This window comes from Lactuca serriola, chromosome 9 (assembly GCF_051521515.1).
Source record: "Lactuca serriola cultivar US96UC23 chromosome 9, Lser_US96UC23_V15, whole genome shotgun sequence".
NCBI lineage: Eukaryota > Viridiplantae > Streptophyta > Magnoliopsida > Asterales > Asteraceae > Lactuca > Lactuca serriola.
This window is the reverse complement of record NC_136416.1, coordinates 4,387,814-4,400,983: the sequence shown is the minus strand read 5'-3', so window position 1 is coordinate 4,400,983 and position 13,170 is coordinate 4,387,814. Positions and strand designations below refer to the sequence as shown.

Below are 13,170 nucleotides of genomic sequence, written 5' to 3'. Positions count from 1 at the left end.
GTGACTTTTGGGTCGTTACAAGTTGGTATCAGAGTCTTGGTTTGAGGGATTCGGATGCACCTCCGGGTGTATCTGGACTCAAACTAAGGGAAAGATAAAAAGATTTTCAAAAAGGAAAAACGTTTTCAAATGGAATTTTAAAAAGCACTTAGAAAGAAAAGAATTCTTAAACAAGATAAAGGTGTGGTGCATGCAATCAGCCGAGCTCAAGTAAGTACTCCCAATTCACCCATACAAGTTATGTTATGATTATCAGTATCAGTTTCAGTTTCAGTTTCAGCTTCAGTAGAACAGCATGCTAGAATAGGACTAAGGATCTAGGATGATGCCTTATGTGCCTGCTTTATGTGTTCCAGCTTGATGAGAATTGCATGCTAGTATTGAGTAGACAGTAGTAGGATAGCCTGCGTAGGTGATGTCTGATAGTGTGAGCTTAACATTGTATGCTAGTGCAGTTTCTTGTTATGAGAATAGTTTTGCCTGAGTATGTTTCCTTTATCCGAATGTTGCTTGCTTTGTGCTTTGTGGGACTCTGAGTGACGGGAGTTAGCCATCAGGTGAATACGTCACATCACATGTGATCAGGGTTGAATAATCTCAGAGTGTTGGATTTGGCCCTACGGCGCAACTCTTGTCTGAGTCCAACCGTTGTAGGGACGAGACTTTTACTCGAAGGATTATCCGAGCCTCATTACATGTGATGGTGTTCAGGTGGTGGATAATTGGCATCCCAAGGAGACCTTCAGCAGCTGAGGACTGGTTTTAGGTGGAGTCAGAAGTTCCCTAGGGCAAGCCTAGGATGAGAGTAGCAGAGATCAGTATTAGTAAAAGTGATTTGGTGGAGTTGAGGTAACTCTTGAGGAAAGTACGGATAGATGTGGAAGGTATTAGGGGCCCATACTACTGAAAGCAGAGGATCCGTACTCGATTCAAGAGGGGCCAAGACAAAACCAGGGTTGGTGGAGTGAGAAATCCCTCAGCAGTAGTGTGTTAATTGATCAGGAATTGTTATATTTTCAGCATGGTGGCATTGCGAGAGCTACCAGTTAGCAGTTCAGGCGTCGAGGAGGGATCTGGCTCGGGCTTTAGAGTCGGGCAGCATGATGATCAGATGAGGGATTTCATTTCCGCAGAGATCATGCGCAACATCATTGATCAGACTCCAGTGATTTTCGGTTCGGTTAGAGAGGCCATTGTGGAGCTCATGGACAGCCATCTTGAGGCCTTTAAGGCCGGGATAGTTTCAGAACAGGTTGGGGCTCGTCTAGATCCCGATTCTTATGGAGTTCGGGGATCCATCAGGGATGGAGACCCCATTTCTAGTTTTTGCCATCAGGGGACAGGAGTGAGTGGGGCACCCTGTCTCCAAGAGAGACCTTTGCATGATTGGATAGTTGAGAAGGTTACGCGAGTCATTCGCGAGGATCTGCCCGACATGGTCGTGAGGATCACTGATAGATTGATCGAGAGGCTCCAGGATCAGATAGATGTTGTTCAGCCATCGGGCAGGGAGTCGGAAAGGAAGAGCAAAATGGATGAGACTCAGGTAGCCACAGGTTCGGGTAAAAGGCTCAAGGGTTCGGATTTGAGGACGAGGAACTATCAGAACCGCAGTCGATGCGGGAAGTGCAGAAGGACGCATATGGGTGTGTGCAGGCGTAGAATTCGTGGCGATGTTGGATGTTTCAAGTGCGGCCAGATTGGTCATTTTAGCAGAGACTGTGTTGTTACCATCGCCCAGAGACTTGATCCGTTATGTTTCCATTGCGGTCAGAGGGGCCACAAGAAGGCCCACTGTCTGAGTTTGTATTCAGCAGGGCAGGTGCCAGCTCCTGCCCCTGGGACTTCGAGAGCCGCCAGTGGACATCAGGGTCGGGCAAGGGCCCCTACGGCTCGGAGCCGAGTTTTCGGTAGGTTTCAGTAGGGATTCGAGCAGCACTGAGTGATGGAGGTATGTATCTTTTGCTTTTTTGTCATCTATTATTGTGATATTATTGTGATGTTGCTGCATTGTTATCAGTAAGCTTGAGTGTTGAGGTATTATATTACCTGCTTGTGGTCGAGTTTTATGCCATCTGCATACCTTGGAATTAGAATGGTGAATTGGAGGTCGTTCCCTCCAGATCAGGTTACTTCGGATGTAGTAACTGCAGCATGTATGTGTAAGATGCAGTAGTGCCTTACTACTTGCGGAAGGCGTTAGTCGGGCAATGACCAATTATATTTTCAGTAGTGATAACCCAGAGTTTTTAGTGGAGTAGCTAGCGTTCAGTAAGGAAGTGGGTTGGGGATGTGCACCCCAAACGCAGACTCTCGGGATGTAGTCCTTAAAGCAAATACATTTAAGGATCGAAGGGTGCTCAGTCAATTAGCAGGAAGGGTGCGGATCTGGTAAGAGTAAGTTGGAGCGCTGGCAAGGGTAACGTCGGCGGACAGCATATCGCCCTTTTAATGGAAGGAAGGTTGGAAATCCTTTCGACCAGTGAGCAGTAAGGATCTAGTCGAATCCAAGTGGGGGAGAACCCTCCGAGTATACAAGGATAAGAGCCACGTAGACTCAAATGAGTGCGCGTCCTCTGAGAAGAAATGATAGTAGCACAGTGATCGATGGATCGAGAGGTTCAGAACTGGAAGTTCGAGGACCTTCCCAGCAGTTAGTTCATGTAATCAAGATGGTTAGAAGCTGGTGGAGAATCCAGGATTGGAGGACCACCTGTAGAGGCTCAAGTGAGTCGGAATGAGGATCCTGAGAACAGTTAGCAAGAGATGCCTTCGTATTAGTAGCCAGTGGCAGAGTTAGCATGCAGGATTGTGTAAATTCAGGAGTTGGGAGTTTGGAAACTTCCCAACAATAGCTTCTTGTATCCGGATTAGTAGACGGTTGGTGTGGGAACCAAGCCGAAGAGTTCCTCGACGAAGAGCTAAGTATATCAAGGATATAAGATGTTGAGGATGATGCAGTATTCAAAGATTGAGGGCTATTTTTGAGAAATCAAGATGAGGAATCACTAGCGGGACTAGGGACAGTCAGGATGTCCTCGGGATAGTAGTAGTGTTGTAAGTCTGCGGGGGTAGCCGTAGCATTCACTAGCAGTCAGATAGTAGTAGTAGTGTTGTAAGTCTGCGGGGGTAGCCGTAGCATTCACTAGCAGTCAGATAGTAGTAGTAGTGTTGTAAGTCTACGGGAGTAGCCGTAGCATTCACTAGCAGTCAGATAGTAGTAGTAGTGTTGTAAGTCTGCGGGGGTAGCCGTAGCATTCACTAGCAGTTAGATAGTAGTAGTAGTGTTGTAAGTCTACGGGTGTAGCCGTAGCATTCACTAGCAGTCAGGTAGTAGTAGTGGTGTTGTAAGTCTGCGGGGGTAGCCGTAGCATTCATTAGCAGCCAGATAGAATTAGAGAGTTGTAAGTCCGTGGGTGTAGCCGTGGCCTTTATCAGATTGGTAGGCAGCATGAGCACGTTGTTGGGCGCGGGAAAGCAGTAGTTCCCACCCGTTCGGGTGCAGCAGTGAGGATATGGGAATCCATGGGTTAGATTTCAGATTCCCAAGTATTTCAGTTATGAGATCAGACTAGTAGTGGACCGATGGGGTTCGGGCATGTTAAGAGCTACCTTCAGTCTGGGAGCCATCGTGTTGTTAGTCGCGGAATTGACGATGTCAGGATGTGACGTATGGACCCGATCGGTTGGATCGGAAGGATGTTAGAGCCACAGTGACAGGATAACTAGTGGAAACTAGTTCCAGAGAAAGATTTCGTTCAGAAGTCGTGGGAGCGACTAAGTGGGGAGTCCTTTGACTCCACAGCTGAGTTGGAACTCAGTGTTTCAGGCAGTTCAGTGTTTCAGGCAGCTCAGAGTTTCAGTCAGTTCAGTGTTTCGGTCAGTTCAGTGTTTCAGGCAGCTTAGTGTTTCAGTCAGTTCAGTGTTTCAGGCAGTTCCGTGCTGCGGATAGTTGCAGTGTGAGGGTCAGTGTTAGTATAGTTGGTTGATTTGGTAATGGCAAGTCCCTCTCAGCAGGATCAGTGGAGCCTTCTTCCAAGTATAAGTGATCTGTAAGGATAGCTAGGCAGGCAGTTTTTCCTTAAGGATGGAAGGCTTGAGTTAGTAGGAGTCGAGTAATCAGGTGGGAGATAAGCAAGCTGGTTCCAGCAGCATCGTTTCAGTATGAGCAGCAGAGTGGTCAGAATAGTTATAAATAGTCAAGGAATCTTGCGGAGTCGCTGGGAGCGACTAGGATATTGCGATGGAGTGTAGTGACCGGTGGGAGTCCGGTAACTCAGTTATCGGCAGATTAGTTAGACCTGGGTAGTCTCAGTGCATCCGGTAGGCGGATGAGGGGCAACAGGATTTTCAGTCGGAGGAAGTAACGTTGAGGAAATTATGGAAAAGAGAAGGATTCAGTATGTACCTACAGTAGTGACCGGCACTGTGAGTGGCAGGAGTGATGGACGAAAGGGTGTTAGTTTCCCAGACAGAGAGTTGGAGGCAGTTCGCAGGACAGTTGGCCATAGCAAGCTTCGAGGACGAAGTTTAGTTTAAGTGGGGGAGAGTTGTAACACCCGAAATCAGAAAGGTCAAGAAAGGAAAGGAAAAACCCTAAGTTGAAGAGGGTTGACTCGTCGAGTCCAGGAAGGAACTCGGCGAGTCGGAGCGGGATCCGGGTGTAAAGCAAGTGACCGACTCGGCGAGTCGGCGAGTGGACTCAGCGAGTCAGGTCTGGGTTTGGAAACCCTAATTTCGGGACTTGGTACCCTATTTAAGCGTCTCATTCTCCTCCCTAGGGTTCCTTTACTGCCTCTCCACCCCAGAACACCAAACCCTAGCCACCATATCCGTTTTTGAGCTAGATCTTGCCTTGAAGAGTGCACTAAAGCTTGGAGAAGGAAGAAAGGCCTTGGAGGTGCAAGAAGGGACTGTAGATTCGGGATTGAGAAGACATTTCAGACCAATTGGAGGTAATAAGTTGTTGCTTGGACTCCCTTTGCACCTAGATCTATTCTTATGTGTGGGTTTTGGACATTTTTTGGCATGATAAGTAACCATTTCGAGTTAGAGGTCCAGATCTGAGGTTGCTACCTCAGATCCATGCTTGTTTTGGTCTAGAATCCCCTAAAGTATCAGCCCTTGGTATGTTGAAGAAGTATGTTTGCCATAAACCCTAGTTGAATGTGTTTTGAGCCTAGATCTCTTGATCTACACATAAAGTTTGCCACTTTACGTAGGGGATAGGCCTCAGAAGTATGGATCTATGAGTTGGAAGCCCTGTTTGGCTCGAAAAGCCACTACATGGATTAAGGACTGGATAGACTCGGCGAGTCCTTCGAGTGGACTCGGCGAGTAGCTTGAAGATGAGAGGAACTCGATGAGTGGGATGAACAGCTCGTCGAGTCGGATGAAGTTAGGCATGAACTCGGCGAGTTGGATGAACAACTCGACGGGTTGGATGAAGATTTCCTTGGGCTCGGCGAGTCTATTCTTGGACTCGGCGAGTCAGGTCGCGAAAACCCCAAACCCCTTCGAGTTGAAACTCGAATCAACGAGTCGGGTGGAGACTCAGCGAGTTGGACAGGTCAGGACTCAGAAATAGTTGACTCGGCGAGTCATGGTCTGACTCGGCGAGTCGAGTCGCGAATAGAAGGACCCTGAGCATATGAACTCGGCGAGTTATTAGGTGGACTCGGCGAGTAGGGTTGACCTGGAAGGTTGAATTTGACCAGGATTTTGACCTTGACTAGAGTTGGCCTAGTTGACCTTTTTGGAGGTCAGTTGGACTAAGTGTTATCTTGGCATTGGTAGCTCGAGCAGCTAGTGGAGCAGCTGTTTGGAGTCGGAGGTCAAGTAGCAGTCAAAGGATTAGCAGCATCAGTTCAGCAATCTCAGGTGAGTTTCCTTCCAGTAGGAACGGGTCTAAGGCCACAATGCCGGCCCGTTCAGTTAGCCGTAGTTTCTGGACTCCGGTCTGATGCAGTAGTTAGCATGTTTGATGCCTTCGTGGCTCAGGCAGGATTTATGTGATATGTGAGTCGGGCTACGGCCCGATGTAACACCCCAAAGTTTGGAAAGCCAAGAAAAGAAAGAAAACCTCAAGTTTAGGGGAGACTCGGCGAGTCCATGGAGGGACTCGGCGAGTCCGAGCGGGATCCGGGTTGTGGTGAAAGCGACCGACTCGGCGAGTCGGCCAAGGAGACTCGACGAGTTGGGTCTGATCAAGGAAAACCCTAAATCCGGGACTTGGAGCCTATTTAAGCGTCTCATTCTCTTTCCTAGGGTTCCTTTACTGCCTTTCTACCTCAGAACACCAAACCCTAGCCGCCATATCCGTATTTGAGCTAGATCTTGCCTTGAAGAGTGCACTAAAGCTTGGAGGAGGAAGAAAGACCTTGGAGGTGCAAGAAGGGACTGTAGATCTGGGATTGAGGAGTCATTTCAGACAATTGGAGGTAATAAGTTGTTGCTTGGACTCCCTTTGCATCTAGATGTATTCTTATGTGTGAGTTTTGGTCATTATTGGTATGATATGTAACCAATTCGAGTTGGAGGTTCAGATCTGAGGTTGCTACCTCAGATCCATGTTGGTTTTGGTCTTGAATCCCCTAAAGTATCAGCCCTTGGTATGTTGAAGAGGCATGTTTGCCATAAACCCTAGTTTAGTGTGTTTTGAGCATAGATCTCTCAATCTACACGTAAAGTTTGCCACTTTACGTGGGGAATAGGCCCTAGAAGTATAGATCTTTGAGTTGGAAGCTCTGTTTGGCTCGAAAAGCCACTGCATGGATTGAGGACTGGATAGACTCGGCGAGTCCTTCGAGTGGACTCGGCGAGTCCTTCGAGTGGACTCGGCGAGTAGCTTGAAGATGAGGAGGAACTCGACGAGTAGGATGAACAGCTCGTCGAGTCGGATGAAGTTAGGCATGGACTCGGCGAGTTGGATGAACAACTCGACGAGTTGGTTGAAGATTGTCTAGGACTCGGCGAGTCTGTTCTTGGACTCGGCGAGTCAGATCGCGAAACCCTAAACCCTTTGAGTTGAGACTCGAATCAGTGAGTCGGGTGGTGACTCAGCGAGTTGGACAGGTCAGGACTTGGAACTAGTTGGACTCGGCGAGTCATGGACTGACTCGGCGAGTCGGGTCGCGAATAAGAAAGACCCTGAGCTTATGAACTCGGCGAGTCTTTAGGAAGACTCGGCGAGTAGGGTTGACCTGGAAGGTTGACTTTGACCAGAGTTGACTTAGTTGACTGTCAGATTAAGTGTTATATGTATATTGATAGCTCGGAGAGCTAGAGGAGCAGCGGTTTAGGGGATTGTCGAGTAGCAGCCAGAGGTTTATCAGCAGGGCTCAGCAGTTCAGGTGAGTCTCCTTCCAGTAGGAATGGGTCTAAGGCCGCAATGCCGGCCCGTTTAGCTAGCAGTAGTTTTCGGATGTTGATCTGATATAGTAGTTAGTATGTTTGATGCCTTCGTGGCTCAGACAGGATTTATGTGTTATGTGTTCCGGGCTACGGCCCGAAGTAGTATGCAGTATACGTGTGTTCATGCTAGTTGATATGTTTATGTTATGTTCTGTCCAGTTAGCCCGGACTTCGGTCCGATGCAGGGGACAAGGTCCCAGTTAGTCCGGACTTCGGTCCGATGCAGGGGGCAAGGCCCCAGTTAGCCCGGACTTCGGTCCGATGCAGGGGACAAGGTCCCAGTTAGTCCGGACTTCGGTCCGATGCAGGGGGCAAGGCCCCAGTTAGCCCGGACTTCGGTCCGATGCAGGGGACAAGGTCCCAGTCAGTTTCCGGACTTCGGTCCGATGCAGGGGGCAAGGCCCCAGTTAGTCCGGACTTCGGTCTGATGCAGTGGGCAAGGCCCAATATGTGCTTTATATGTTTTTGTGTGGTATGTGGTAGATTGGGGGAGCTCACTAAGCTTCGTGCTTACGGTTTTCAGTTTTGGTTTCAGGTACTCGGTTTTCAAAAGAGGAGCTCGGGAAGATTGCAGAGCACACACCATAGTCAGTTAGCCTGGGAATGTTTGACTCTGATAATGATATTATGTTTTGAATTTAATACTCCAAAAATTATGTTTGACTTATGATACGTTGTTATAAATCTATTTTTAGTAATGTTTAAAAGAATTTTTTTTAGTCATGATTTTTGGGTCGTTACACCCGATGTAGTATATGTGTGTTCATGCTAGTGGATATGTTCATGCTATGTTCAGTCAGCTTCGGACTTCGGTCCGATGTAGGGGACAAGGTCCCAGTCAGCTTTGGACTTCGGTCCGATGTAGGGGACAAGGTTCCAGTCAGCTTCGGACTTCGGTCCGATGTAGGGGACAAGGTCCCAGTCAGCTTCGGACTTCGGTCCGATGTAGGGGACAAGGTCCCAGTCAGCTTCGGACTTCGGTCCGATGTAGGGGACAAGGTCCCAGCCAGCTTCGGACTTCGGTCCGATGTAGGGGACAAGGTCCCAGTCAGCTTCGGACTTCGGTCTGATGTAGGGGGCAAGGCCCCAGTTAGCCCGGACTTCGGTCCGATGCAGTGGGCAAGGCCCAGTATGTGCTTTGTATGTTATTGTGTGGTATGTGGTAGATTGGGGGAGCTCACTAAGCTTCGTGCTTATGGTTTTCAGTTTTGGTTTCAGGTACTCGGTTTTCAAAAGAGGAGCTCGGGAAGATTGCAGTGCACACACCATAGTCAGTTAGCCTGGGAACGTTTGACTCTGATAATGATGTTATGTTTTGATTTAATACTCGAGAAATTATGTTATGACTTATGATACAGTTCTTATAAATATGATTTTAGTAATGTTTTTAAGGAAATTTTTAATTGTGATTTTTGGGTCGTTACACACGAATACAGTGAAGGAAACTCACCTCATACCGAAGGTATCAAATCACACTCGAGTTGCTAACTCGTGAAATCCTCTCACTAAATCACAAGTATAAAACCCTAATTAGAAATTAGGCCAATAATCCAACTCATGAATCCAAACCCTAAATCCTGACGTTAAGGGGAAAAAAAAGGTTGCTTAATCCTTGCATTTTTGGGCCTACCTGTAACGTCCCAAAATTCAAGACTAAAAATTTCTTTTAATAAAATATTACTTAAAGTAAAATCATCATTTCAAAACATAAACAGAGTATTAGTTTTCAAAACACATGTTCATTATCAGAGTAAAACATTCCCAGGCTGACTAATCTATGGTGTGTGCCATGCGATCATCCCGAGCTCCATTATCCGCTACCGGAAGTACCTGAAACCAAAACTGAAAACCGTAAGCACGAAGCTTAGTGAGTTCCCCAGATACCACATACCATACAAACCATTCATAGCCAAGAACCATACATAACCGACTTATCCATAATCAAGTAAGGGGCTATGTGCCAAACATAGTCTTTCCATTATGCCACGGGCCGCGCGTGGTCTTCCTGGTCAAGCCTAGGCCGCTCCCTGGGTCTTAATGACAAGTCCCAAGGGCCACCCCTTGGTCTTACAGACATGTGCCAAGGGCCACCCCCTGGTCTTTTATGCAAGTATCACAAAGACAACCGTACATACTACTCTACTTAGCTAAACAGCATACAGTGTGCCAGAAGCCACCTCCTGGTCTTTCATATATATAATAGCATACAATGCGCCAGGAGCCACCTCCTGGTCTTTCATACATATTGCCTAGGGCTAACCCCCGGGTCTTCCTGTCATCCATAATAACATACTGTGTGCCAGGAGCCACCCCCAGGTCTTTCATGCATATTGCCTAGGGCTAACCCCCGGGTCTTCCTATCATCTATAATAACATACTGTGTGCCAGGAGCCGGCCCCTGGTCTTTCATGCATATTGCCTAGGGCTAACCCCCGGGTCTTCCTATCATCCATAATAACATACAGTGTGCCAGGAGCCGCCCCCTGGTCTTTCATGCATATTGCCTAGGGCTAACCCCCGGGTCTTCCTATCATCCATAATAACATACAGTGTGCCAGGAGCCGCCCCCTGGTCTTTCATGCATATTGCCTAGGGCTAACCCCCGGGTCTTCCTATCATCCATAATGACATACAGTGTGCCAGGAGCCACCCCCTGGTCTTTCATGCATATTCTAAATGGGTCGGCATTGGTGCCTTAGACCCATACAAACAGTGAGGAGACTCACCTCGCACTGCTGAACTCTGCTGATAATCCTCTGGCTGTTGACCGAAAACTCTCTGAACCCCTGCTCCACTCGCTCCCTGAGCTACCAATGTCAAGGCAACACTGAGTCTAACTGACCCCCGAAAGGCAACCAAGTCAACTCAGGTCAAAGTCAAAGTCCTGGTCAAAGTCAACCTTCCAGGTCAACCCTACTCGTCGAGTCACCCTACTGACTCGCCGAGTTCATAAGTCCAGAGTCCTTCCACTCGCGACTCTACTCGCCGAGTCAGTCCATGACTCGCCGAGTCTACCGATTTCCGAGTCCTAACCTGTCCAACTCACCGAGTCTCTAATCGACTCATTGATTCGAGTCTAAACTCGAAGGGTTTGGGGTTTCGCGACCTGATTCGCCGAGTTGTTCTTCCAACTCGCCGAGTTCATGCCCAACTTCATCCGACTCGACGAGCTGATCATCCCACTCGTCGAGTTCCTCCTCATCTTAAAGCTACTCGTCGAGTCCACTCAAAGGACTTGTCGAGTCCATCCGGTCCTTCATACATGCAGAGGACTTTTGAGTCATGCAAGGACTCAAATCTGTAGATCTACCCTTCCCAAGCCTATTCCTCACGTTAAGATGCAAACTTTACGTGTAGAGAAGGAGATCTAAGCAAAATACACCATAAACTAGGGTTTAAGGCAACGAGGCTCCATAATCAACTCAAGGGCTGCTACTTTATGCTTCTCAAGACCATAATATGCTTAGATCTGAAGTAGCAACTTCAGATCTGGCTTCTAACTCAAAATAATAACATTATGGCTAAAAAGCTCCAACAACCACACATAGATCTAGGTGCAAAAAGGGTCCAGGAACTAGTTTATTACCTCCAAATGCTCATAATGAACTCACAATCCCAGATCTATAGTCCCTTCTTGCTCCTCCAAGTTCCTTCTTCCTTCTCCAAGCTTTAATGCACCTTCCAAGGCAACAAATGGCTCAATCAAAGGATATGACGGCTAGGGTTTGGTATCCAGGGCTAAAGAGGCAGTAAGGAACCCTAGGAAGAAGATTAAGACGTTTATATAGGCTCCAAGTCCCGAATTTAGGGTTTTCCATGCACAGAATAGACTCGCCGAGTCACCTTGGCCGACTCGCCGAGTCGGTCACTTACTCCTCGACCCGGATCCCGCTCGGACTCGCCGAGTTCCTCCTTGGACTCGCCGAGTCGCCCCTAAAAATTAGGGTTTTCTTTCCTTTCTTGGCCTCCAAAACTTTGGGTGTTACAAATCTCCCCCACTTAAACTAAACTTCATCCTCGAAGTTTGCCATGGTCCACTGCCTGCGATCTGCTTCCAAAACCCGCCAATTATCCCAACACCAGCTGCCTACCTTCACTGGTCTTCCACCTGGTCATTCTGACTAACACAAATCCTTGCGGATAATCATTTCGGGTCAACTCTGACCCTGATTATTCTGGAAACACAACTTACTCAGACGACAACCTTCTGGTACTCTCCGAGTACCGCAACTGAACCCATAGGGATTCACCCCTTCTTTCCTCAAGCCATTCCCTTGCCTTCCCAAGGCGATGCCCCAAAAAAACTATCTCCCCTGCCACTGTGAAGATCCTATCTTCACTAATCCATTACTTCTGCTACTTCCACTACGGGTCATTATCGCCAATATCCACTGGGCATTCTTTCTACTATAATTGATGTCGAGCACCCCACGACCAACTATCTGAATTTCACCGATAGCCGCTCAATCCACTCTGCCACTAAATCATACACTTGATACATTCTCTCTAACGAATAGGGACCGATGAATGCTACGATCCACCCCGTAGTCTTACAACACTTCTACGCTGCCAGCCAACCAAAGCTACGGGCCGCCCCGCAGTCTTGCTAAACCAGTGCTACGGGCCACACCGTAGCCTGAACCTACTCTCATACGATTGCTGCGGGCCGCACCGTAATCTTGCTAATCTAATGCTACGGGCCACACCGCAGTCTTACTAATCTAATGTTACGGGCCACACCGCAGTCTTACTAAACCAGTGCTACGGGCCACACCGTAGCCTAACCATACTCTCATACGATTGCTGCGGGCCGCACCGCAGTCTTGCTAATCTAATGCTACGGGCCACACCGCAGTCTTACTAATCTAATGCTACGGGCCACACCGCAGTCTTACTAATCTAATGCTACGGGCCACACCGCAGTCTTACTAATCATCCTCATGTAACATCATAAATTTCAAAATAATTTTTCGCATAATATAAAAACATTTTCATTTAATTTTCATAAAACATCAAGTTTAAAACTCCAATCCATATCATACAAAATCCCAAGATCACATATCATAAAAATCCCATGCGTGTGTACAGATCAAGCCGGCGCCTTCCCACGGTCATCACTAGTACCTGAAACAAACAACACTAACACTGTAAGCACAAAGCTTAGTGAGTTCCCCAATATACCACACATAACACATATTAGCCACTCGAGGCTATAACTCTGTGGGTCCGTAGACCCTACTCTGTGAACCTACTGGTTCTAACTCTGGGAACCTATCGGTTCCAACTCTATAAACATACACAACATAAATCACTTAGAAATAATGCAGTACAACACATAACATACATATAGCATACAAATACTCTGTCACATACTTTGATTACCTACTCAAGGTAAAGTATAGTGAGCAGACTCACCTCGTATATCTCGATAACTCGCGAATCCTGGAAATCACTCGTGCTTGATCCTCCGAGCTACAATCCTCCTATAACATCATATATCTCTAATTAACACTTTTACCACTAAGGTTGACTACCCCTATCAAGTCAACACTGGTCAACTCTGGTCAACAATCAACGGTTAACTTTGACCGGACTCGGCGAGTGCACTAGGGCGACTCAGCGAGTCTATACGTGTTCACTGACTCCCTAGAATCCTCTCCTGACACGTCGAGTACACCCCCAACTCGACGAGTCCCACCTGGCATGAATCGCAGGGCCACCACGACTCAACTCGCCGAGTCTCAAGAACAACTTGGC

The 13,170-nt window shown here is 47.6% G+C and overlaps 1 protein-coding gene across 5 annotated transcripts in view; it reads right to left on the bottom strand.

The window, feature by feature from the left end:
• Positions 1 to 13,170, bottom strand: part of LOC145073067 (beta-glucosidase 11-like) — a 45,026-nt gene that overhangs the window by 2,571 nt on the left and 29,285 nt on the right. For 2 of the 5 annotated variants that reach the window (XR_013691226.1, XR_013691225.1), the window contains exons 5-6: positions 12,829 to 12,896; positions 12,389 to 12,537 (exon numbers count right to left, since the gene is read on the bottom strand). The exons of 1 other annotated variant lie outside the window; for it this stretch is intronic. Coding sequence is in view for 2 of the 4 variants with exons in the window: in XM_079019613.1 (XP_078875739.1) it covers positions 12,475 to 12,537 (63 nt within the window). In the remaining 2 variants the exon portion in view is untranslated. Of the gene's footprint in view, positions 1 to 9,059; positions 9,244 to 12,388; positions 12,538 to 12,828; positions 12,897 to 13,170 lie in introns of those variants that run through there. 2 more of the 5 variants (XM_079019615.1, XM_079019613.1) reach the window with 2 other exon arrangements.